The 25,862-nt window shown below is 46.5% G+C and overlaps 1 protein-coding gene and 1 non-coding gene across 3 annotated transcripts; both read right to left on the bottom strand.

Annotated features, from left to right (window-relative positions):
* Positions 1–5,192: 5,192 nt before the first annotated feature.
* On the bottom strand, positions 5,193–5,264 carry TRNAE-UUC. The gene has a single exon. It is a non-coding gene; the product is annotated as a tRNA-Glu (tRNA).
* Positions 5,265–11,210: 5,946 nt separating this feature from the next.
* LOC122420030 (zinc finger protein 416-like) lies at positions 11,211–21,540 on the bottom strand. Of its 2 annotated transcripts, XM_043434731.1 has the most exons (4): positions 21,095–21,540; positions 19,945–20,071; positions 18,134–18,219; positions 11,211–12,097 (listed from the first exon to the last, which is right to left on the bottom strand). In XM_043434731.1, the coding sequence occupies exons 1-4, from the start codon at positions 21,125–21,127 to the stop codon at positions 11,951–11,953; spliced, it is 393 nt and encodes a 130-aa protein (XP_043290666.1). In that variant the 5' UTR covers positions 21,128–21,540; the 3' UTR covers positions 11,211–11,950. The 2 variants fall into 2 exon arrangements, with proteins under 2 accessions (XP_043290666.1, XP_043290665.1); XM_043434730.1 differs by lacking the exon at positions 11,211–12,097 and having other exon boundaries at positions 14,643–18,219; positions 21,095–21,465.
* Positions 21,541–25,862: the final 4,322 nt, after the last annotated feature.

Raw genomic sequence — 25,862 nt, 5'->3', positions numbered from 1 at the left:
TCTAACTCTTTGAAACCCTATGGACGGTAGCCTGCCAGACTCCTCTCCTTGGGATTCTCCAGGCAACAATACTGGAGTGGGTTGTCATTCCCTTCTCCAGGGGATCTTCCCGATTCAGGAATCGAACCCAAGTCTCCTGAATTGTAGGCAGATTACTGAGTCATGAGGGAAGCCGTCAAGATGAGGTAGGTTGTAAGTAATAAGATGAAGATGAGCTCCCAGTCTAGGTTGACACCTAGGTTCTGTGTGCATATGTGCTTAGATGCTTTAGTCATGTCCAACTCTATGACCCCATGGACGGTAGCTCACCAGGCTCCTCTGTCCATGGGATCCTCCAGGCAAGAATACTGGAATGGGTTTCCATGCCTTCCTCCAGGGGATCTTCCCAACCAGGATCAAACCCACGTCTCCTGCATTGCAGGTGGAGCCATCTGGGAAGTCCTAGGGTCTCTGTAGTATCTGATGATTGGGGCATGTTATGTTACAGAGCCTTTAATGATGTGTCTCTAAATTCCTATCCTTAGTGGAAGGCTGTTCATTGCATCTCAAGTATGTGGATGTTTTCTTTCTCAGTAATCAACACTCTACCCTCCTGGGGTCTCGGCTTCCATTCCTTACCTGTAAAAATGGATCCATTCTTCTGTCATCTATCCATCATCTACCTATTTATCTATCTTCTGTTTGTATCTATCATCTACCTATATGCACGCATGCTCAGTTGCTCAGTCGTGTCCAACACTTCTGCGACCCCATGGACTGTAGCCCGCCAGGCTCCTTCTGTCCTTCAGATTCTCCAGGCAAGAATACCTAGGAGTGGGTAGTGATTTCCTTCTCCAGGGGATCTTCCCAACCCAGTGATTGAACCCTGGTCTCCTGCATTGGCAGGTGGATTCTTTACCACTGAACCACCTAGGAAACCCACTTAAATATCTATCACATATTTATCTCTATCATCCGCCTTACTCTGGTTTCATCTCAATAACATCCCATCTATAGTTTTTTTAAACAGAAAAATTGGGGCCAGACATTTTAGAAGAATGGCATCACCCTACACTCAATGAGAAGGGAGCATTTAGTTTAGAACCTTTCTGTCTCCACAGAACCTGTATGATCAGAAGAAGTTATCAGTCATTACTGCCAGTGACTCCCTGGAGGTCATTAAGAGTGGAGCAATCCATAACCTCAGCAATGTCACAGTTATCAGACTTAGGTTTATGCAAATGCCCTAATTTCCACAGTAAATTCTACTGACATGTCTTTGTTATTTAACTTCATTTTGGGACTCTTATCAAGATTCCTGGTTCTTTCCTTTGTCCCTTATTTTGCTTTGTTTTCTACTTATGTAACATTTTCATCACACTGGTTATATTTTCTACAACCTTAAGCAGTAGTATAAAAATCAGGTTTACTGTGAATATTTTGAACAAACCACTTGAGGATAAACTGAGCAATGAGATTGATACACTGCAGTCTTCCCTTGCCAAGTCCCCGGGAAGGAACACTGCTCAAAACTGGTGAGGATCCCTCCAGACAGAAATGACGACTTCACACAAATGTTCAGTGAGATCTGAGAATAGCCCCTGCTTGACAGTGCAGAGTGGACTTCTCCTGTGTATTCCCTGTCACACGTCCTGACTGATGTCCAGTTGCCCATGGTCCCTGCTAGTGGGATGACTGCTTTCACCAGTCAGGAGTCGTGTCCATACAGGTTCATATATGTTTATCAAGCTTGAGTTTTCTTCCATAAAATCATGAATAACTTGAGTTACATAATCTATCATGATGAGAATAATGAAAATACAGCTGCAAAATAATAAATGTAGATGTTACTTCTTTTAATCCAAAATCAAAGAGTATGACTTGCAGATTTGACTTAAATGTTGACATAAAGCTGTTGATTCAAGGACTTCCCTGGAGGTGCAGTGTATCAGAGCCCGCCTGCCAATGCAGGGGACACGGGTTTGATGCCTAGTTTGGGAGGATTTCACATATTGAGGAATAACACAACAACTAAGCCAGAGCTCTAGAGCCTGTGAGTTGCAACTACTGAGTCTGAGCGCTATAACTACTGAAGCCCACATGCCCTAGAGCTCCTACTCTTCAAGAAGAGAAGCCCATGCACCACAACCAGAGTAGCCCCTGGCTGCAAGCAACTAGAGAAAGCCTGCGCATAGCAACAAAGACCCAGCGCAACCAAAAATAATAAATAAATTATAAATTTTTAAAAAGGGGTTGATTCAAATGAATGAAAGCACAGAGTCCTAACCACTGGACCACGAGGGAATTCCTCCTCCGCTGGATTTTTTTTTAATTGAAATACTTATGGTGAAAATAAGTGATTCACATGAAGAGATCCAGTGTGTACTTTACCCAGTTTCCCTAACAGTAAGACTATATTATGATATCACAACAATGATATTGACTTTGATACTATCACCTGATCTTATTCAGATTCTCCTAGCTATATTTGTACTCAAGTGTGTGTTGGAGAAGGAAATGGCAGCCCACTCCAGTATTCTTGCCTGGAGAATCCTGTGGATGGAGGAGCTTGGTGGGCTGCTGTCCATAGAGTGTCTCACAGAGTCAGACACGACTGAGGCAACTTAGCATGCATGCATGCATTGGAGAAGGAAATGGCAACCCACTCCAGTGTTCTTGCCTGGAGAATCCCAGGGACGGAGGAGCCTGGTGGGCTGCCGTCTATGGGGTCACAGGGAGTCAGACACGACTGAAGCGACTTAGCAGCAGCAGCAGCAAGTATGTGTGTGTTTATTCCTCAGGGTCTTTATTTTTATTTTTTGGCCACAGCACATGGCATGCAGGATCTTAAGTTCCCCGACCAGGGATCGAACCAATGCCCTCTGCAGTGAAAGTCAGAGCCTTAGCCACTGGACTGCCAGGGAAGTCCCTCTTCCAGGTTTTAAGCCGCTTTTCTTTGTCCTAGATGTGCCATCAATGTAACATACAGTCTCTCCACTTTTTCTTCAATTTTTCTATTGATCTTATGGATTTTTAAATTCTATTTTGATTGAACTCTGTTTAAACATTATAGAAACACTTAAATTTCTACAAACTCAAAACTATAATATAAGAAAATGTGATAACTTACATTCCTGTCTTTCCAAACTGTTAAATCTCTGTCCCTATATATTTTTACTTCTACATGACTCAAAATACACGGTATACTTTGTACACTGTTCTAGACTATAGTCTTTCACTTAAGAATATATCCTGGGGATCTTCCTGGCAGTCCAGTGGCTAAGATGTTACACTGCCACTGCAGGGGGCACGGATTCAAACCTGGCTGGTGAACGAAGATCCCTTAGGCCATGCAGCATGGCCAAAAGAAGAAAATCCACAAATAAGTGATATCCTACTAAATTTGTCTTTCTGTGTCTGACTTATTTCACTTAGGAAAATACTCTCCAAGTCTATCCATAGCAGCAGTATTTACTTTCACTTTCAGTATTCCACTGTATATGTTTTTGTTTTTTTTTGGGTAGATCCCATAAAATTTTCTCCACATATCAATTTCCAGTTCAGTTCAGCCACTCAGTCGCGTCCGACTCTTTGCGACCCCATGAACCGCAGCACGCCAGGCCTCCCTGTCCATCACCAACTCCCAGAGTCCACCCAAACTCATGTCCATTGAGTCGGTGATGCCATCCAACCATCTCATCCTCTGTCCCCCCTTCTTCTCCTGCCCTCAATCTTTCCCAGTAGCAGGGTCTTTTCAAATGAGTCAGCTCTTTGCATCAGGTGGCCAAAGTATTGGAGTTTCAGCTTCAACATCAGTCCTTCCAATGAACACCCAGGACTGATCTCCTTTAGGATGGACTGGTTGGATCTCCTTGCAGTCCAAGGGACTCTCAAGAGTCTTCTCCAACACCACAGTTCAAAAGCATCCATTCTTTGCCGCTCAGCTTTCTTTATAGTCCAACTCTCACATACATACATGACCAATGGAAAAGCCATAGCCTTGGTGAGACGGACCTTTGTTGACAAAGTAATGTCTCTGTTTTTTAATATGCTGTCTAGGTTGGTCATAACTTTCCTTCCAAGGAATAAGCATCTTTTAATTTCATGGCTGCAGTCACCATCTGCAGTGATTTTGGAGCTCAGAAAAATAAAGTCAACCACTGTTTCCACTGTTTCCCCATCTGTTTGCCATGAAGTGATGGGACTGGATGCCATGATCTTAGTTTTCTGAATGTTGAGCTTTAAGCCAAACTTTTCACACTCCTCTTTCACTTTCATTAAGAGGCTCTTTAGTTCTTCACTTTAAGGATGGTGTCATCTGCATATCTGAGGTTATTGATATTTCTCCCAGCAATCTTGATTCCAGCTTGTGCTTCTTCCAGCCCAGCTAGATCAATTAAATAAATTTTATTTTACCCTTAACAAAGAGAAATTTTATTTCTTTTTATTGCCTCATTATGATGACTATAACCTCCATCTCAATATTAAATAGATGTCTAGTTTTATTAAAATTTTCAGTATGCTACTGAATCCAAGTCTTGTTTAATTTGTCTTACTTTTCTACTTTCTTTTTTCCCCCCTACTTTCTTAAGGGACAATATGCCATTAAGTTGAGGTCATACTTTTTGAATATGTATTTGATCTATTAATTTAAAAATTATAAATAAAAAATATAGGTGTTTAGTCCATAAAAAAAGTTTCACAGCAAAAGCTAGACTGGTGTTTGAATAACATCTAGATGTGATACACCCTAGTCAAGTTGAATATAAAATTAATCATTACAAGCCCACCTCTTGTCAATTTGGCACCCACACAAACTCAAACCATTCCTAACCTCCAAATAAAGACAACAAGGTCATACTTCCACCTAACATGATACAACTATCCCATGTACGACAGAAAATACACTAACATTTTCTACAGAAAGGATGCAGATTCCTTGGGTGATGGTCACTCTTCTGCTTGATATCCTATAACCAAATGCTATGATATATGTGGGCTTCCTGGTGGTCCAGTGGTTAAGACTTCACCTTCCAATGATGTGGGTTCAATCCATGGTCAGGAAGCTAAGATTTCACATGCCTAGTGGCCAAAATACCAAAGCATAAAACAGAAGCAAATACTATAAATTTAATGATATACAGTGAATAAATATTGAAATGTTAAGACAACTTTTTTTTTTTTTGGCTGTGCTAGGTGACTTAAAGGATTGGTTCCCTAACCAGGGATTGAACCTGGATCACTGCAGTGAAAATGCAGAATCCTAACCACTGAACTATCAGGGAACTCCCCAACACTACTTTTGTTATATAAGGGGATGAAAGAAGAAAGAAAAAGATACTGAATTCATTCATGAATTCAGAGACATAAATACACATTCATGACAAGAGAAGGAAGGAATACTTATGATATTACAGATTACTATCCTCATTTCTGTATGGTCATATAACCACAACTAATGTATCTCTTCTGCAACCCATTCGAAATTCCTTTGGTCCTCAGTACCACTTCAGATGTTCTTTTTTATTCCCTAGTAGGTGACCAATCATTCATTCCTGACGGGTCTGGGCTATGAGTTGTCCTGCCTAAATTAGGCTGTTATAGTTTTCACTGACTTTAATCATGGGTCACAATAAGACACTTCAGGTACCTCTGCATTCCAGACACACACTTCCTTTGTGCAAGTAGCAGTGGGAAGTATAGTCCAATTCGCTCCTGGTATCAGACTCAACCACCAGAGCCAGCACAGTAACTCTCTGCCTGTTGATTCAGAAGTTTGAGGAGCTCAAAGTGGCCGATTGGCAGGGTCATCTTCCAGGACAATGGAGTCGTTCTTTTGCAACAGAAGCAGCACAACTCCCATTAGAACAAAGACCTCTACACAATTAGCACTTCGTGGGGACGGAAAGCAAAAGTGTCCCATAATGCCTCACTGTGGATAACCACTGTGGTGCCACTCACGTGTCCGCCCCTTGATTCCAGGCTAGGGGACAAAGAGTCTGAACTGTCATTTGATGATTCCGAGCATATACGGCCTCCTGAGAAATCTCTTCCTGGCCCTCCAAGGACTGCCCCACACAATCCACCAGGGCCCCCAGACACATGTGAGGGCCATGCTGACCAGGGGGCCTCTCTGCTGAGACTGTGCTGATCAGGAAGGTCCCCGGTGGCACTGATGACAAATGCCATGAAGATCTGCCTGACCCCTCCTCCCTTCTGAGAACAGCCCTGCTGTGAGCTGTGAGGACACGTGACCCTACCAGGTTGGGTCGGCAGCTTCCCGGCAGAGGAGTCAGGAACAGGGACCTCAGACCGAGCCTAAGGGTGCTGGGTGCCAGGATGAGGGCTGGTGTTCAGAGGGACATTACTTCTATCCCCCTGACCCCTGCTACATACTCAGATCAGGCAGGAGGAGGAGGGGCCAGCAAACTGCAGGGCCCGTGGGGAGCAGGAAAGGTGACTCCCGTGACCTTCTGGTCAGCCAGAAACCAGGAGGAGGCTGGGTCCCCACAGGTCTAAGAGCTGAGCACGTACCCAGGGAGACCAGGAGCCCGCAGGTCTCCAGCATCACCTCCCGGAACAGGGTCCTCTGGTCCAGGTCAAGCTGTCCCCATTCCTCCCGGGTGGAGGTCATGGCCACATCCTTGAAGGTCACCACCACCTGGAGAGTCAAAACACAGCAACATTGGTGCTGTGCACTTGGGTGGGATCAAGACTGTCACTCTTGCTGGTGAAGGTACAGAGACCCATGAGGTGCAGAGAATCATGAGGCCTGCTGATGGCCAAGTTCTGTGCTGGGTTCAAGGGGGAAGCAGATGCAGCCTTGGGATATAAAGCAATTGTGGCTGAGAGAAAAGCCTCGGGTGAAGAAGGCCACGGGAGATGACACAGACAGTGGTGTTCCACAAGGTCTGGGGGGCAGAGGTTAAGGGTTCTCGGAAAAATCCCCAAGATTCCAACAATGGCCACAGCAGCGACGGCACCTGAACTGCCCTCACCCTGTCTGAGTGCCTGCCCAGGCTGAGGGCCTCACACGCTGAGGTTCAGGTGACTGCAGATCCCTCGCTCTGGGCCAGAGATCCGGGGTTCAGATGAAGAGTCTGAAGTCTGACACTTCCTGGCAGTGTGACCATAGACACAATATCTCATCACTTCTCCAAGCATCAGTGTCACCATCAATACTACACTCATTCCCACTGTGCCAGGATCTGAGAACTAAAGAGAAAATGACACGTCCACACACCAGATGCGGGAGGGCTGGTACAGTGAAGTCGGCCATGTCCGTTCTGACTTTTACTAAGCCCCCACTCAGCCCACGAGGTAAAGGCCATCATCAACTCTGTCTCAGGCAAAGACCTGAGGTCCAGGCAGCTCCAGCAAGTCAGCCACAGGGAATTCCCTGATGGTCCAGTGGTTAGGACTCCATGCTTCCACTGCAGAGGCCACAGGTTTGGTCCCTGCTTGGGGAACTAAGATTCAACATACCTTGCATGGAAAAAAAAAAAAAAGGAAGAGAGGGAAGAAGGAAGGGAAAGAAAGTCAGTAACAACCTCAAATTTAAGAAAGGATGTGAGATTTGAACATTCAGCAAAAGGTGGCAGAGAGTTTCCAGAAGATGGGCAGGTGAGAGCCAGGGGTACCTCAGCCAGAAGGAAAACGGCTGGGAAAAGACTATCCTAAGAGGAGACGCTGAGGCACAGGGATGGGGGGAGAGACAGCCCTGCAGAGATCCGGGATCAGACAAGACAAAATGCAAGAGCAAAAGCTGCACACCAGGCAGGAGTGAGTGCAGTGAGCAAGGGAAGAACAGAAGGGGGAGGAGCGTGGAGGTAAGCAAGGGGCGGAGCTAGTATAGCCCTGGGGGCTGCAGTTGGGAGAAAGACTATTATAAGTGTGACCTGAGCCCCTGAGTGGGAGACCCATTCATTCACTCAACCATTTGTTGAGCACCTTTTACAGGCTCAGCCGCTCTATATCTTAGCAGATAGCAGCAACAGGTGCTGACACTCTGGGGCTGGAAAGAGATCCTAAACAAGCAACTAAATAAACGGGCACCACCAGGTCAGATGCTGGGAAAGACTGAAGGCAGGAGGAGAAGGGGACGAGAGGATGAGATGGTTGGATGGCATCACCGACTTGATGGGCATTAATTTGAGCAAGTTCTGGGAGTTGATGATAGACAGGGAAGCCTGGCGTGCTGCAGTCTGTGGGGTCGCAAAGAGTAGGACACGACTGAGCAACTGAACAACGGCCATGTCAGAGGGACCTAAAGGTTCCAAACTCAAGAAAACAGAGAGAGATGACTGAGGTGACTGTCTACTTGTGATTGGGCACCAGGGAAAGCCTCTCTCAGGACAGCGAATGGGAGTGAGTCTGAAATAAAGTGAGGAGGGGAGTCAAGTGGGTGGGAAAGTAACAAATAAGACAAGTCCTGACAGTGATCAGGACTATGATGAGGGCACTCAGGGCGATGGCTATGGAGTCACCCAGGACCTCTTGTGTTTTTATGTCCAAAAGGACCCACGTTCCTGTACACCATCATACCTGCCCATTTGAATGGACTCACTTTTCAAATATAACCGAACCTCAAACAGGAAGACAGATTCACGACTGTCAGGGGGGAAGCTAGTTCCACTGGCTGTAAACTGAAAGGTAAATTCCTTGGCCTTCTGGGCTCCTGGACTGTCCTGACACCTTTTCTGTCCTAGCAGAACAGCAATCCCCAAAGTGCTGCAGACAACTGCTGTTCTTCCCCATCCCAGTCCTTATCTTTATAGATGACACAGGTCAGGGAAGCCCAAGGGTCAGATTCCCCCAGGGATGAGCCTCTGCCATCAGCATGGGCTCAGGAGGCACCTCCGTGAAAAGAGAGCCAGAGTGATGCTCCCTGGACCGTACTGGACACGGTCAGGTATCTCATGCGCGTTTTCTAGTTCTTTCAACCCAGTTGGAGGAACTTTAATATAAAAGCCAAGGGCAGCAGGGAAAGTTGCTCAAGGTCCTATACTCGGGAAGGGGTATGGCTGCGACTTATAGAAAGACCTCCGGACTGTGAGGTGTGCGCTCTGTCCTATGAGGCATGCGGTCAGGGGGATTCTAGAAAACACTTCTCTCCCTTTTACACAGTGTCCCAGGGACTGACAAGAAGAATCCACCTACCAACGCAGGAGACGCGGGTTCGATCCCTGGGTCAGAAATCCCTGGAGGTGAAAATGGCAACTCAAATCCCATTTTTACAGATCTTAGCGAGTGCTGGCACACCAGCCTCCAGACGAAAATCCCGCTCTGGCGGCGCAGGAAGTCCCGCCTCTGACCACGCGAGCCTGCAACACCCCTTTCAATGATGCCAAACGGAGCAGAGGCTTCTTGGTAGTTCTTTTTCAGCATCCCTCCAGGAGAAGGGTGTCTCCAGAGGACCCTGGGGCCCAGAGGACTGGAGAAGAGTTGGCAGAGGAACTGCAGAAGCTCTAGTGAAGGAGGCGAGGCATGGGATGTTCCTGAGGGCGACGATCCAGATCCCTGTTGTGTTTTCTGCGTCTTGTCTTTTAAGACCCTTGTAACATAAATTTTTAAATTTTTAAAATTTATTTTTAATTGAAGGATAATTGTTTTACAATATTGTGTTGGTTTCTGCCATACACCAACATGAATCAGCCATAGGCATACGTATGGCGCCTCTGGCTTGAACTTCCCTCCTCCCATCCTCTCTCACCACTCTAGGTTGTCACAGAACACAGGTTTGAGCTCTCTAAGTCATAAAGCAAATTCTCACTGGCTATCTATTTTACATATGGTAGTGTATGTTTGTATTACAAAATTTTTAAGTTAAATATTCTGCTGCCTCAGCGTTCCCGCAGACTGTCTGTAGGCACCCCGCCCGGGTGACCCAACTCAAGCTTCCCTTATCTTCCCCTGTGACCTAGTGACATTCCAACCCACCAATGAAATCCCCTCGTGACTGTTGCCTGTGTGCACTGCCCTGACCCCCAGTAATGGCACTCGTCTAGGGCCCCCACTCTTCTGGTTTGTTAGCATGCCCCCACCCACCCCCAGTGCTGGTCCCCATGGACTGTAGCCGGTCAGGCTCCTCTGTCCGTGGGATGCTCCAGGCAAGAATACTGGGGTGGGTTGCCATTTTCTCTTTCAGTGGATCTTACCGACCCACGGATGGAAACTTCCTCTCTGTGTCTCCTGCATCGGCAGGCGATTCTTTACCAGCTGAGTCATCGGGCCCCCTTTCGAGCCAGGGATACTGAGGGAATAATAGGAACGCAGTCGCAGGGGTTGTTTATAAGCATACCCGACTTCTGCACTGACGCAGGAGCCCCCTAGAGTCACCTGAAGGAACTCGCTTTTTATCAATGAACTTCTTCACACACCCGCCCCTCCTGCCTGCTCCGGGGGGCCGGCGGAGGGAGGATGGCCGCTTTCTGCTGTTCCCCCAGGGAGCCGGGCTCCAGTGAGGAGTCCGTTTGGCACCCGTTTGCTCGGCTCTCGTCGGACACCAGCCACCGCGCCAAAGGCCGAAGCCCTCAGAAAGAGCGGTCCCTCAGGAAGGGACCGTTCTCACTGGGACCACAGTGCGCGCGCTTCCAGCACGTCCAGCGCTCCGAGCAGCTTCCCTCCCCAGCGAAGGAGTGACCTCCAAGCTGTGGGCCCCGCTAGCCCAACCTTCCTGGGCGCGGTCTGGAGAGCCCGCGGTGGAAGTCAGCCAGGGAATGGCAGCAAGAGAGACTCTCCTGGTCCGGCCGGCGCTGCCGAAGCGGGAGGACGCCAAGGCTGGGCTGCTCGCAGTGCGGTTGGCAAGAACCAGGTGCCGCCGCCTCTATTTATAACAGCGTTTTATGAATGAGCCCCTGCATCACGGAAAGCTTTGCGGCGATAGAGGGGTGGCGGGCGGATCCTGAAAATTCCTGCGGCCTCCTTGCCGCTTCCCTATCATGAGAACGTTTAAACAACGGAGTTATTAGGGTACCGTGAACCCCTGAAATTGACCGCCCTCAAGACATCACGGTAGCTCAGCTGGTAAAGAATTCACCTGCAATGCAGGAGACCCCTGTTCGATTCCTGGGTCGGGAAGATCCGCTGGAGAAGGGATAGTCTACCCATTCCAGTATTCTTGGGCTTCCCTGGTGGCTCAGCTGGTGAAGAATCTGCCAGTAATGCGGAAACGGATTCGATCCCTGGGTTGGGAAGATCCCCTGGAGAAAGGAAACTCTACCCACTCCAGGATTCTGGCCTGGAGAATTCCATGGACAGAGGAGTCTGGCAGGTTACAGTCCTTGGGGTTGCAGAGTCGTACAGGAAGGATCGACTTTCACTTTCACTTTTCAAGACGTCAAGGAACGTCGTGAAACCTCCTGGTGTAGATTTCCAAATCTGGACATCCTGTTTAAGTTGGGACAGACGGAAGTGCTCCGGTGACTGCCCCCGCGGAGGGTGCAGCACCGGGCAGACTGGGCAGCGCAGAGCGCCAGGGACTCTCACACATATTCAAGACTCACCCCTGCGCCCCCGGCTGGGGTGGGCGGGATTCGGTGGGGGCGCCTTTTTCCCAAGGTAGGGAGAGAGCCAGAACAACTCGGGGTCTTAGGTACAGACGAAACAAGTACGTGACTCCAAAGGCTTAAGCCTTGGTCTCGGAATGCACCCCCACCCCCATTTCTGATTTTAGTCCTAATTGTGTGCGAACGGTGGAAGCAGACCCTCACACCGCGCTCCCCTCCCCCCATCCCCCCGCCGCTCCTGGCACATGCAATACTAGAATACTAGGACTGTCAATAAATTACAGCAATTAACTAGGAAGGTGAGGTCGGGGGAGGGGTTCCTGCTAGAAAACTAAACTGAGATGACAAGCTGGGTGGGGTCCCAGGAGGCCTCAATTCCTACAGCACACACCCACCCCCTGATCTGGAATGTCAGACTGGGGTCTGGTCAGGACCCCCTCCACCACCTGCTCCAGATGACCGATTCACAGGTTCAGTGACGCCCAACCTGCCTCTGTGGGAAGAGTGAGCCTTGCAAAGGCCACATCAGGGCTGGGATCCCTGGTCTGTTCTAAGGTCTGGTGCCTCAGCTTTCCTTCCCCAGGCCAATGGGACAGGATAGATGTAGCTGCCTAAAAAGGGCAGAGGAAACTTTTGGTTTCACGTGCTTAAGCATGTATCAGAACACAAATCATTCACTTTAAATATACACAATTTATTAGAAGACTATTGTATTACTTCAATAGTTATTTTAAACAATAAATGTAAGAAATCTTCAAGAATTGTCACTTCCAACTTAAATCCTACAAAATGGGCCATCTTCATTTGACTGAATGGATACACTTAAGAAAGTGAGAGAATATGTTAAGAAGGTAGATAATGCTTCAAAGTATAAGCACTCTGGGACTGTTAACTGTAAATAGCACCAAAAGTTTGAGAAAATATTCTTGAAAGGTTGTTGCTGACCCACGAAAAGATGCCAGGATTCTTGGCCTCCGGAAGAGAAGAATTCAATCCGGGGCCAGAGACAAGGCTTGATAGCTCAGAGCTTTTGTGCAATTAAAATATAAAATGGATAAAGAAAGCTTCTGACATAGACATCAGAAGGGGGCAGAAAGAGTACCCCTTGCTAGTGTTAGCAATGGAGTTATATACCTTTTAATTAGTTATTACAATGAATCAAAAGAATGTCTCGTTTGTGAAAATTTTACCAGACCTACTCCCACAATTTACATTTGAGGATAACAAGATTAGAATTTAATAACAGAAAGATCCTCCAGACCCACTCACATAATATATATTCTAAGATGACAGTATTAGTCAGAAGGTTTTCAGGAAGGAGAAACTGTCCTCCAGCCCTGGTACATTGTTGTTGTATAATCCCTAGTACAGAGTTTAAACTGAGTTGTGTAATTGACTAAGACAATCACTGCAGATGGTGACTGCAGCCATGCAATTAGAAGACGCTTACTCCTTGGAAGCAAAGTTATGACCAACATAGAGAGCATATTAAAAAGCAGAGACATTACTTTGTCAACAAAGGTCTGTCTAGTCAAGGCTATGGTTTTTCCAGTGGTCATGTATGGATGTGAGAGTTGGACTATAAAGAAAGCTGAGCCCCCCAAAATGGATGCTTTTGAACTGTGGTGTTGGAGAAGACTCTTGAGAGTCCCTTGGACTGCAAGGAGATCCAACCAGTTCATCCTAAAGGAGATCAGTCCTGGGTGTTCACTGGAAGGACTGATGTTGAAGCTGAAACTCCAATACTTTGGCCACCTCATGCGAAGAATTGACTCATTTGAAAAGACCCTGATGCTGGGAGGGATTGGGGGCAGGAAGAGAAGGGGATGACAGAGGATGAGATGGCTGGATGGCATCACCGACTTGATGGACATGAGTTTGAGTAAACTCCGGGAGTTGATGATGGACAGGAAGGCCTGGCGTGCTGCAATTCATGGGGTCACAAAGAGTCGGACACGACTGAGCGACTGAACTGAACTGATCTGAAGGAACGCAGAGGAAAAAAACGTTTGTCCTTTTCTCCTCCTTGAGAATTCCAGACCGCCAATATCCACTTCGAGAGGCCCAGACCCCTTTCTCCTCCTTGGGGACCCTGAACTTCTTATCAATCTGCCTAGGGATTGACTCTCTCCTTCTCATAGCATCAAAAACAGTATTTCCTTTTAGTAAAGATGACACATCACTGCAGAAGAGTAAGTGAAGTTCCAACACATCTTTGTTCGACAAGTGTCTTTTATTTATCAATAAAAAGGAAAACATCAGTCAACATCCATTTCAAAATAAGCAACTGGTACTAACAGTCATTAAAGAAGATATACAAGTGGCAAATAAACAGGAAAAAAGTGCTTGACATCATGAAACATCAGAGAACTACAGTTAAAAAATTACAGTGAGATGCCATTACACCCCTACCAAGACAGGTGAAATTAAACAGACTGACAATACCGAGGATCAGCAGGATGGGGAAGAACAGGAGCTCTCATATACTGTTGATGGGAACACAGAAGGATCCAACCAGTTTAGATCACAATTTGGCAGTTTGCAATTCACATATTCTGAAGCACTGGCACAAGAGAACTAAAACACATATTCATAAAAGAACCGTCTGCCAATGTTCATTGGAACTTTATTTCTAACAACACCAAACTGGAAACAACCCAACTGCCCATTAGCAGACAGATGGATAAACGTATATCCTAGACAATGGAAACTAAGTTATTGTTGAAGGTACTGGCCTCCTATACGCTTGGGAAGGACAATGAGAGATTGTAAAAGGACATGAGGTAAATCAAGGTTATGTTCATCTTCGTGATTCTGATGATTTTATGACTTTATATTATAGCAAAAATTTTCAAACTATACACCTTAAATATGCATACTGTATGTCAATTATGCCTCAATAAAATTTATTTAAAAAATGGTTCAAAATTAAAAATAAAAACACACAAAAAACAAAAATCCGGACTTCCCACTCTTTCTGGAAACCAGAAGGATTAACAACTCAATGCTGCTGCTGCTGCTGTCACTTTAGTCATGTCTGACTCTGTGTGACCCCATAGATGGCAATCCACCAGACTCTGCCATCTCTGGGATTCTCCAGGCAAGAACACTGGAGTGGGTTGCCATTTCCTTCTCCAATGCATGAAAGTGAAGTTGCTCAGTCATGTCCGACTCTTCATGACCCCATGGACTGCAGCCTACCAGGCTCCTCCGTCCATAGGATTTTCCAGGCAAGAGTACTGGAGTGGGTTGCCATTGCCTTCTCCAAACTCAATAATGACTCCACCTTATTTTTCCCCATTCCTGGAGAAGGGTAGCCCTGAACCAGTGCAGGAAATACTGGCAAGTAACAGAGGCTGTTCCAGTCTGGGACAACAGGACCACTGGATGGACCACAAATGCCACATCCCTGCACAACAGGATCTCCATTCTCTGTTCTCATTTCTCTGTCTGTACAGCAATGACCTGGAGGTGGCCAGCCCAGAAAGACAATGGGGATTCACAAAACCTTTAGATTACTTTGCCAACAATAAATTCAGCTACAGGAGATACACAGCTCTGGAAGTGCTGTGATTATGCACAGTCACAGTCACTGGAAGATTTATGGATGCACATGAGAAGAGGCATGTTCCATTTAATTTGATGCAGGCTCCTCCACTGACTATTAATCACACCCAGAATTTCAGGGGGTTCCCTGGTGGCTCAGTGGTAAAGAATCTGACAATGCAGGAGACATAATTGACTCAGGTTCAATTCCTGGGTTGGGAGGACCCCTGGGAGGGGAAAACGGGAACCCAATATTCTTGCCAGGGAAATCCCACGGGCAGAGGAGCCTGGCAGGCTACAATCCATGGGGTCGAAAAAGAGTGGGGCATGATTTAGTGACTCAGCAACAGAATTTCAGTATCAATTAAGGTTGAAACCTGTATCCTGATGCCTGAGGAGAGATACTAGTCCACAGAATTATGAACTTCAGGACATTTGGCTCCTTCGTAGAACCTGGTGGAAAGCTTCCCCTCAACAGTGCTGAGCATTAAGGGATACCCTCTGGGAATATGAGAACAAATTCATGGCATTCCTGGAGCTTGCTGGAACAAGTGACCCTTCCTCAGGGTAACCTACATGTGCTGTGTTGCCCAGTCACTCAGTTGTGTCTGACTCTGTGACACCATAGGCTATAGCCTGCCAGGCTCTTCTGTCCACGGGATTTCCCAGGCAAGAATACTGGAGTGGGTTGCAATTTCCTACTTCAGGGGATCTTCCCGATCCAGGGATCGAACCTGCATCTCTTGAGTCTCCTGCATTGGCAGGCAGGTTCTTTACCACTGTGCCACCTAGGAAGCCCCAGGGGGAACCTATTGGTCACACAGTATGTAAGCTTCCAGGTCACACATTTAGGAACTAAACAAAACCCTGCTTTAGTTCCTAAGAGACCTTGAAGAGGAATTCAAATTAGGTCAAAACTGGAATGAAAACTATACCCTCCTATCATTATATTGTCCCTGTTGAGGCACATAAACCTGAGGACCCATGAAAGCTGTCCATCCTGTCAAACAAGCAGGCCAATTCTGTTTTCCACCCATCCCCACAGTGAATACAATCCCAAGGTTAAAGGTAGATTAAACAGTAAGACCTTTATTGCTGCACAAACCACAGCAATAGGGGGCAATTCCCAGCTGGTGACTTGGGAGGTAGGAAAACCAACCACAAGTATCAAGTGAAACCAATGAATTTGAAGAAGGTCAGATTCATACTTAATCAATTAAAATAGGAAAATGTACAGGCACATACTACTCAAGATTTCCTCCAGGAAACATTAGGGCACACAGACATTGGCCTTGTGTCAGCACATCAGGGTAACCGATGAAATACTATGCAAGGAAGAGGTGAGATGGGTTCTACCAGAGAAACTGGCAGTGATGTAACTTTGATGAGGGCCCTGGGGAGTTTAGAACATGGAATGTAGCTCTGTAAGCCTCACAGATACCTGGAACTCATTGGGAATTTCAAGTCATTAGATGTTTGCAAGTATGAGGTTCAATTTCAGGCAGATGACTCCCTTACAAAAGCTGTCTAGTGCTGTTATAATGAACAAGGAGAGAGCACATTCCTTCAGGTCTAAGGTCTTTTTCAAAGTGTGGATTTCTTGGTGCTAAACAATGTTAGCTGTTTGGAGTAAAGGATTTCCCGTATTTCCTGCATTCATGGGGCCGCTCCACAGTGTGAAATTTTCGGTGGAGATTGAGGCTGGAACGTTGGCTAAAGGATTTGCCACATTTACTGCATTCATAGGGCCTTTCTCCAGTGTGAACTACCTGGTGTTGAATGAGAACAGACTTTTGCCTAAAGGATTTCCCACACTGCCCACATTCATAAGGCCTGGCTCCAGTGTGAATACTGCAGTGCTGAATAAGGCTGGTGCTTCGACTAAAGGATTTCCCACATTCGCCACATTTATAAGGCCTTTCTCCAGTGTGAATTCTCTGGTGTTTAGTGAAGATGGCTCTTCTGCTAAAGGACTTCCCACACTGGCCACACTCAAAAGGCCTTGCTCTAGTGTGAATTCGCTGGTGTTCAACGAGGCTGTAACTCTGTCTGAAAGATTTTCCACATTCAGCACACTCATAAGGCCTTTCTCCAGTGTGACTTCTGTTGTGTCGCTCAAGTTTGGATTTGGATCCAAAAGCTTTCCCACATTCCCCACACTCATAAGGCCTTTCAGTAGTGTGAACTCGTTGGTGTCGAATGAGAGTGGCTCTTTGGCTAAAGGATTTCCCACACTGGACACAAACATAAGGCCTTGCTGTGGTGTGAATTCTCCGATGTTGAACCAAGGTGAAGCTTTGTCTAAAGAATTTCCCACATTCGCTGCACTCATAAGGCTTTTCTCCAGTGTGGGTTCTCTGGTGCCGAACAAGATTGGATTTGCACCCAAAAGCTTTCCCACATTCCTCACATTCAAAAGGCCTCTCTCCACTGTGAATTCTGCAGTGTTCAATAAGATTGGAGCACTGACTAAAGGACTTTCCACACTCACCACATTTATAAGGCCTTTCTCCAGTGTGAACTCTCTGGTGTATAATGAGAGTGGCTCGTTGCCTAAAAGATTTTCCACATTCACTGCATTCATAAGACCTTTCTCCTGTGTGGACTCTCTGGAGCTGAACAAGTGAGTACTTACAGTGCATGGCTTTCCCATATTTGCTAAACTCATAAACCCTTTTTCTAGCAGAGACTCTTGGGTGGTAAACAAGACTGTGTTTGTGGCTGGAAGCTTTCCCACATTCACGCAACTTGTAATGACTTTTTCTACCATTAAAAGTCTCCCCAAACTTGGTGATTTTGTTGGGTTTCTCACCATTGGAAGTGATCTGGTGCTGGAGGAGACCCAATGTACCTGGGAAGTCCATTCCAACCTTCCTACAGGTGAAGGCATTCCCTGACACCTGGACTATGCAGCTCTTTACAAATTCTGCCTTATCCACGTCACTTTTCTCTGTACTGAAATGCTTCTGAAGCTGTTGTAGGTTTGCAGATGCCCCAGTAAAGTATGGTTTCTGCCCTGGTAGATCAGCAGGGTACAAAATGTCTTTCAGGATTGGGACACATTTCTCACAGGGGTGAGCATTCTCGGTGAATGGACCTACCTTTGGAGTCCTGACCTGTGACAAAGCTTCTAGAGAAACGTTTTGCTCAGAAGGTGTCTCTTTAGTCTCTGTTTCATGCAAACAAGCTGAAAGAAGAGAAATATTTGTGAATCATGCTGATTATAGTAGGAGAGTATTCATCATGTTTTGTTTTTCTTTTAACTTTCTGTATAATATGACATTTCAATATCTTAAAAAACCTTCATGAAAAAAATAAAAATAAAAAACCTTCATGGCCAGAAAAACACTGGACTTGAATACTACAAATCAAATAGACCTAACAAACATATACAGAACATTTCATCAACCAGCAGCAAAATACACACTACTCAAGAATGTAGGAATAATTCCCCATATTAGATCATACAGCAGGCTATAAAACAAGTCTTAACCAATTTAAGAAAATTGAAATCACATCAAATCTCTTTTCCGACCAAAATATGATAAAAATAGAAAATAATAACAGGAGAATTGAAGACTCACAAATATGTGGAAATTAAACACACTCTTGAACAGCCAAAGAGTCAAAGATGAAATCAAAAGGGAAATCAAAAAATATATTGAGATAAATGAAAATGGATACAAAATACCAAAACTTATGGGACCCAGCAAAAGTAGTTCTAAAAGGGAAGGTTTTAGCAGATATATACACTAAAAAAAATCTTTTTTAAAAAACCCTACCTTCACACTTCAAAGATTAAAAAAGAAGAACAAACTAAACTCAGTGTTAGCAGGAAGAGGGAAACGATAAAGATTAAAGTGTAAATAAATAAAATAGAGACTAGAAAGACAATAGAAAAGATGAAAACTAAGAGGTTTTTTTGAAAAGATAAAATTGACAAACCTCTTGGAGTAATAAAAAAAAAAGAAAGTACTCAAAACTATAAATTAAAGTGGAAACATTACATTTAATATCAATGCTCAAAAAAAAAAAAAAAAAAAGAAAAGAAAACCACTGAAGAGGAGGGAACACATCAATACTGATTTTATAAAGCCAGTATCACCCTTACACCAAAGCCAAATAAGAACACTACAACACAAGAAAATCACAGGCTAGGGACTCTCTGGTGATCTGGTGGTTAAGAATCTGCCTTGCAATGCAGGGGATGTGGGGTCAATCCCTGGTCTTGGAACTAAGATCCCACATGCCACTGGGCAACTAAGCCTGTGCATGACAACCACTGAGCCTGTGTGCCACAATTAGAGATCCCATGTGCCACAACAACTAAAGAACACATGCCCTAGAGCCTGTGCTCCATAACAAGAGAAGACACCACAAGGAAATGCCCATCCACTACAACTAGAGAGTAGCTCCAACTCGCAGCAACTAGAGGTGCAACAAGAAAGAAAGCAAGAAAGAAATGAAAGGTGCCTCATGTTGGATTACTAGAACCCTAATGCTGTGATCCTATCCATCAGGACCCCATACATAACATCACTAAAGATTATATATCATATATGCATTTTGTCAATTATATACATATTGTTTAAATTACTGAATCAGGACTTGGGACACCAGGTGTCATGACACCTGGGACATTCATCCTGCCAGGGTGAGGTAAACAAGGTAAGATGCCTTGTTTTAGGCTGACTGCCAAATTCCTACATCCAAGATCTTTACCTCCAAGCTTAGGCAACAGACTTAGAACTACTTGGGGCAGTGCACTCGGCTTAACACTGGCACCCACACCACATACACCAAGAAAGTGGGGAAGTAAGCAGTGACCATGGTCTGACTATGGAAAGAGCAGAGCTGCCTCTGGGGGACAGAAAGTACGACACAGATCAGTACACTGGGGTGAGGGCCTTACCCATCGAGGCTGTAAGTGCAAAGTTCTCTAGCATCACTTTATGATACAGGTGTCTCTGAGCTTCATCAAGCAGCCCCCACTCCTCCTGGGAGAAGTAAACGGCCACGTCCTCAAAGGTCACACAGCCCTGCCATGATGGGGACAGATCATTCCATGATCAATTTCTCTCATAGGATTCCAAGTTCCTTCACCCAGATATCCATCCCCTGCTCACCCTCCTCCCAGTGTCGCCACCTTGAAGGAAATATCAGGCCTTGGGGCCACAGATACCTGCTCTCCTCTCAAGGTATCAATGTCACTGTCTACTCACCAACTACAGGCATGTGGGCAGGGAGACACCATCTAAACTCTGAGCCTGGCATTAGGACATCTGCCCTCTTGTCAGGTAATTCCCCTGGAGTCCTGAATTGTGTCTCCCATAGATAACCAAATGTTTTGGGTTTCTTCAGAGTGTCCAGTTTCATGGACTGGAAGAATCCCAGAGACAAAGGGTGGGGTCAGAACCATTGAGCGCCTGGAACATCCTCTGCTCACCTTTGAATAGTCCCTAAGCACTTCTGTCCTCATGGGAGTTTGTGGGAAGAGGGAGGTCATTACAGGCAGGTAACCATGGCAGGCTCAGCAGGCTCAGGCCTCCCCCTACCTCTGTCTAGCCCCGGAGCAAGGTGACCTGAAATAACTGCATTATCTCTGAGTAAAATGAGTAGCTCATTATCTCTGAGATCTCAGTGCTCTTACAACTGTGTGATCTTGGATAAAGAGTCAACCTCCCTGTACCTCGGTGTTTTCATCCCCTTCCCAGTCTGTTCTAAACCTGAGCAACTTCTGGAAAACTTGAAAAGCCTAACTCACACCGTGAGCCTCTTGTATTCACAACCCTCCATGGCCTCCAGCGTCCTGAGATGAAAACTCCTCCCCTTCCCATTCCAAACGGGAATGTTTCTCCGCGAATTTACATAAACCGGTCCCTCCGTCTGTCACCCTCTCCCACGCATCACATTGTCTGTAAAACACAGGGCCCCAGCCACGACCGCCTCACCATCCTGGACTCGGGGGCCCGGGCTGAGGGCACGGGGGCCGGCGCTCCGCACTCAGGGCTTTAGTGTCTGGTGGGGTGAGGGCGGTGAGGGTCCGGAGGTCGAGCGTTTACCTGAGGCGGGTCCCTCAGCGCGGCGGCCGCCATCGGAGTCAGAGGAGAGGGGTTTTAAGTGACAGGCGACAGAGAAGGAACTTGTGTACAATTATCATCTACCGCCGCAGCCCTGCAGACTCGCCGCTGGACTGTGGGGACAACCTCTCCTCTAGAGGCTCCTCGCTCTGTTCATCCCCTAGCCTCCGTCCACGCTCCAAAAGGTCTCCGAGGGAACTGTACACTGAGCAGTCACCGTACTGCCGCCACAGAGGCGCCGGAAGTCCCGCCCAGATCCTCGGGTCGCGGAAGGGCGCTGATTCCGAGCGTTCATTGGCTACACGCCTTGGGCCCGGCATCCGGCATTGTGGGTAACGTAGTTCCCACGGCGCCACCAGCCACGGAAGCGGGCTCCCACCCCGAGATCGCGGAGTCCCGGAGGCTGTGTCAGAGCCCTGTCGCCCGGATGGCGGTCTCCATGTGGGCCGGAATGGAGGCTCTCCCGGAAACTGTCCGGGTGAGGGGCCAGCGACGCTTCGACCTCACATCTGGACCCCCTATGCGGATCCGGGTGGTCTGAGCCACGTGGGAGGTCTCGCCGGGCGTGGGGGTTGAGGGGAGATCCCATCAGCATCTTTTGTGAAACGTCCTGAGTCTCTCCCCGGAGTGGGAGCCGTTCTCACCCTTCTCCGACCCCTGACTGCAATACAGGCTAGTGATCTGACCGGATCAGGGTTGGCGCCGGGTTTGGCCGCGCCACCTAGGGGGCTCTCCTGGAAAAGATCGGGATTTGGCTTCATAGGCGAAAAGTTGAGACTGCCAGGGGCGTCTGGGGGTGGGGGGAACTAGGCCCCCGGAGAGCCGCTTGGACTGGTTGCCGGCGGCCGGGGTCTGGGCTTGACCTCTGTGAGGGAGGGGGCGGGGTGTGCGGACTTTTGTCCTGGGAAAGCCCGTGCCTGAAGACCAGAGGGCCCGGGGGAGCGCATCTGGGGGCTCCATGGTGACCCTTCCCAGGAGGAGCCTGAAGAACGGAGGAGCCTCTGCGGTGTCGAGGCCCTCGGCGCGTCCCGGCAGCTCCGCGCTCTCCCACCGCGAAAGCCTCCTAGGCAGCTAGCGGGGCTCCGCGGGCGCCCCCTGGCGGCTGCTCGTGAAAGTCGGAATTCAGCCCTTGGGTGAAACGGAGGGAACGCAGACACCGGCCAGGGAGGGAAGTGCCCACTCCCCATGGGGGTCGCGTTGGGCTCCTGCGCCCCACTGCTCTCTGCCTTAGTCACTGCCAGCCCACGGCCAGTGGGCACCGTGGGGTCTGAAGTTCCAGCCTGTCTCTCCTCCCACCCCCACTGTGTTTAGGCGACGGTGCCCTCTTCAAGATGCAGCCTCAGATCACAAGTGGCTTCGCTACCTTCAAGCGCGTCTATTTCCGGAGGAAAAGAACTAACTAGGTTCCCTTGGAACGCGAGCAGGGACAGACTGGGCCAGAACCTGCCCCCGGCGTAGAGCGCTGGGAGGGCTCTAGACCAGCCTGCTCCTGGGCCCGGGGCCTTCTGAGGAAGGCCAGCCGTGGACGGGGTAGGTGGCCCGTGGCCCTCCTCCAACTCCCTCACCTGCACATTTTCCCAAAGTCAGGGTGTCTGGAAAAGCAATACGATTCGATAGAGGATTCTGCTGAAGAATAACTCCTCCTGTTATTGAAAGAGAGAATTGTAAAGTACCTGAAGAGAATTCGGAAAGTAGGGAAACCCTTGCGGAGCAGTAGGACACCGTCAAAACCTAAATGCAGGCAGCAATGCAGGCAGCCAGCGCTGCTCTCATTTCCTCCTGACCCCTCCACCCGCTTCAGCAGTGTTGTGTGACCAGGGTGCTGTGTTTAGTCGCTCAGTCGTATTCCACTCTTTGCCACCCCATGAACTGTAGCCCACCAGGCTCCTCTGTCCATGGGCTTCTCCAGGCAAGAATACTGGAGTGGGTTGCCATGCTTTCCTCCAGGGGATCTTCCCAACCCAGGGATCGAACCTAGGTCTCCTGCGTTGCCGACGGATTCCTTACTGTCCCGGGAATATGTATGTATACATGCCACCCTGTTACTCCTTGGTGAAGCCTCTCTGGGGTCTCCAATGACCACACCAAAGGTGTTCAGGGAGATGTCCCCACTCTGGTCGGTCTAATATTGCCAGAACATCCTCCAGTCAGTTCTCAGCCCTAGCAGCAATAATTTCTGCCTCCTTTTGAAGTCTCACCCGGACCAGGCACAGTTTAGTTTTCTTCCAGACACCCTGGTGGCCCCATGCAGATTTCTGAGACATCTTCATTGCTGGCATCCCATTTTCTGTCAGGCCCATACAGGAATGCAACCATCCTCTGCCCTGAGCTCTGACTACTTGGAAATTCAGAGTATAGTATGAAACTTACAAATAATTTAAAGCCTGGAAGAAATGTGGTTTGAAGTAGAAGCGCCTTCAAAGAGACTTACTGGAGTTAAGGAAATTATTTTCTGAGCTGAAAGTGGGGCAGAAAATCCCAAAATGACAGGCTCAAGTCACATTATATACTACCTCTGTCCCTAATGGGATGTACCTATATCCTGTTGGAGATCGATTTTGCTGTATGCAATATGCAGTTTACTCCAGGAAGAAAGATGATTTTCCCTGACTTTGGGGAGTGGAAGGCAGATTGTGAGAGAAGAAATTTAACCTGACTGGTATGGGCAGTGGGGAAGAGGAGCCAAGGAGCCTCAGGAAATAGATAACACTTTGAGGAGGTGGTGGACAAAAGAGAGTTTTCCTGTTAGGAAAGTACATATCAGTCCATGTTTGTACACTGATGAGAGGTCAGAAGAGAGGGGGGAAGTAGGGAGGGAAAAGATCATGAAAAACAGGATTAAATTACTTAATATGTCAACGTCACTGTTCACTATGGAAATTCTAATCAAAACCTTGTGATACCAGTCTACATCTACAGGGGAAAAGGGGGAAATAACAAGTATTGATGAGGCTGTGGAGAAATTGGAGCAATTGCCCACTGCTGATGGGAATATAAAATGATGCAATGTGAGAACGAGTTTAATAATATAAAAACCAGTTCCGCAGCTCCCCATAAACAATAGAGATATGCCATTGATTCAGCAATTCCACTCCTATGTATACACCCAAAGAATTGAAAGCAAGGACTCAAACACATCTGTGGGCAGCAATGTTCATAGCAGTGTTATTTGTGATAGCAAAAAGGCAGAAACAGCTTAAGTGTACATTAACATCTGAATGGAATTTTAAAATGTGGTTCATTCATACTGTGCAGTATTATCCAGTCATAAAAAGGAATGAAGTTCTGATACATGCCACAACATGATGAACCTTCAAAATGTAGTAAATGATGAAAACCAGACATAAAAAGATAGTATACAAATTTACTCATAAGAAATAGCTAGAATAGCCAAATTGTACAGACTGAAAGTAGACTAGAGGTTTCCAGGGGTTGGCCAGAGAGGCGGATGGGTATTACTGCTTAATGAGTACACATTTTACATTTTGTTTGATTTTTTTTTTAATTTAGTGGTAGTAGATACCAAACATTGCAGATATATTTAGTGCCACTGAATTATATATTTGAAAATTAAAATAGACAAATTGTTTGTCATGTATAATTCACCACTGTATATACACACACACCAAAAAACTGCTCAGTGAGAGATTTTTGTCTAAATTTCTAAGTTCAATTTTCCTGTTATACTATATCAAAATTTCATGAACTTTTTGTTTTTTGATGAAGTTAGAACAGCTAGATTGATTGTATAAATATTCACCCACAATATTAGACCTGCTATGGGAATATGAATTTTAGGACCTAGTTGTTCTCATCAACACAGAATTTGCTTTCATATCAAGAATCTGAAAAATATTAGTCAACCAAATGTTAATAGTTAAGGGGAAATAATTTGAAATCTTATAGAGGATAGAGTCAAGTGGTCACAGTCAAATTAGCAAAAAGTGTTTTCCTTGCCTAGAAGATGAAGCAAATATATTATGAATGATAGGAATATCACTGCAAATAAGCACAAAGGGGCTGAGTGTTGGGAAACATAAAGACAAAAATATAGAGGTATCTACCAGCCACTGGCCTGGAATAGCAAATAGACTCATCCAAATGGACAAAAGACAAGACAGTGAGTAAATGATGAAAAAGGAGTTCACAAGGACAAAGATGGTAGATGTGGCCCTTGCCTCAGCAGAAGTTCTGGAAGAATGGCTGTTGCTGTGAATGTGTTGGATTCGCTGCTTGTGATTGTGCAGGAAAACAACCATGGAGCCACTAGCCCAGACCATGAGACCTGAACATATAAAGTCTATTGTGAAGAATATGGCCACAAATACAAACCTTATAATTCTTTCTGGATTCAGTGTGGAATGGAAACAAGACACATATATGCTGTCTACGAGACCCACATCAGATCTAGGGATGCATATAGACTGAAATTGATGGGATGGAAAAAAGTATTCCACACAAATGGAAATGAAAAGAAAGCTGGAGTAGCAATATTCATATCAGACATAATAGACTTTAAAGTAAAGACTGAAATAGAGATAAAGGAGGACACTACATAATGACTAAGGGATCAATTCTAGAATGTATAGCAACTGTAAATATAGATGCACCCAACATTGGAGGATGTCAATATATCAGGTGAAAACGCTAACAGCCATTAAGGGAGAAATTGACATTAACACAATAATAATGGGGGTTGTTTATCACCCCACTTTCATCAATGGGCAGATCATCCAGTCAAAAAATAAGA

This window comes from Cervus canadensis, chromosome 18 (assembly GCF_019320065.1).
Source record: "Cervus canadensis isolate Bull #8, Minnesota chromosome 18, ASM1932006v1, whole genome shotgun sequence".
NCBI lineage: Eukaryota > Metazoa > Chordata > Mammalia > Artiodactyla > Cervidae > Cervus > Cervus canadensis.
Note: the sequence above shows the minus strand (reverse complement) of the source record. Positions and strands in the feature narration are given on the sequence as shown.

Excerpts from the sequence above, each read along its gene's own strand:
- LOC122420030 (XM_043434730.1), bottom strand. The coding sequence starts at position 21,127 with ATGGCGGCCGCCGCGCTGAGGGACCCGCCTCAG. Across the intron at positions 20,072-21,094 it reads CGCTGAGGGACCCGCCTCAG|GGCTGTGTGACCTTTGAGGA; the intron begins GTAAACGCTCGA and ends CCATCATGGCAG. Across the intron at positions 18,220-19,944 it reads TGCACTTACAGCCTCGATGG|CTTGTTTGCATGAAACAGAG; the intron begins GTAAGGCCCTCA and ends CTCTTCTTTCAG.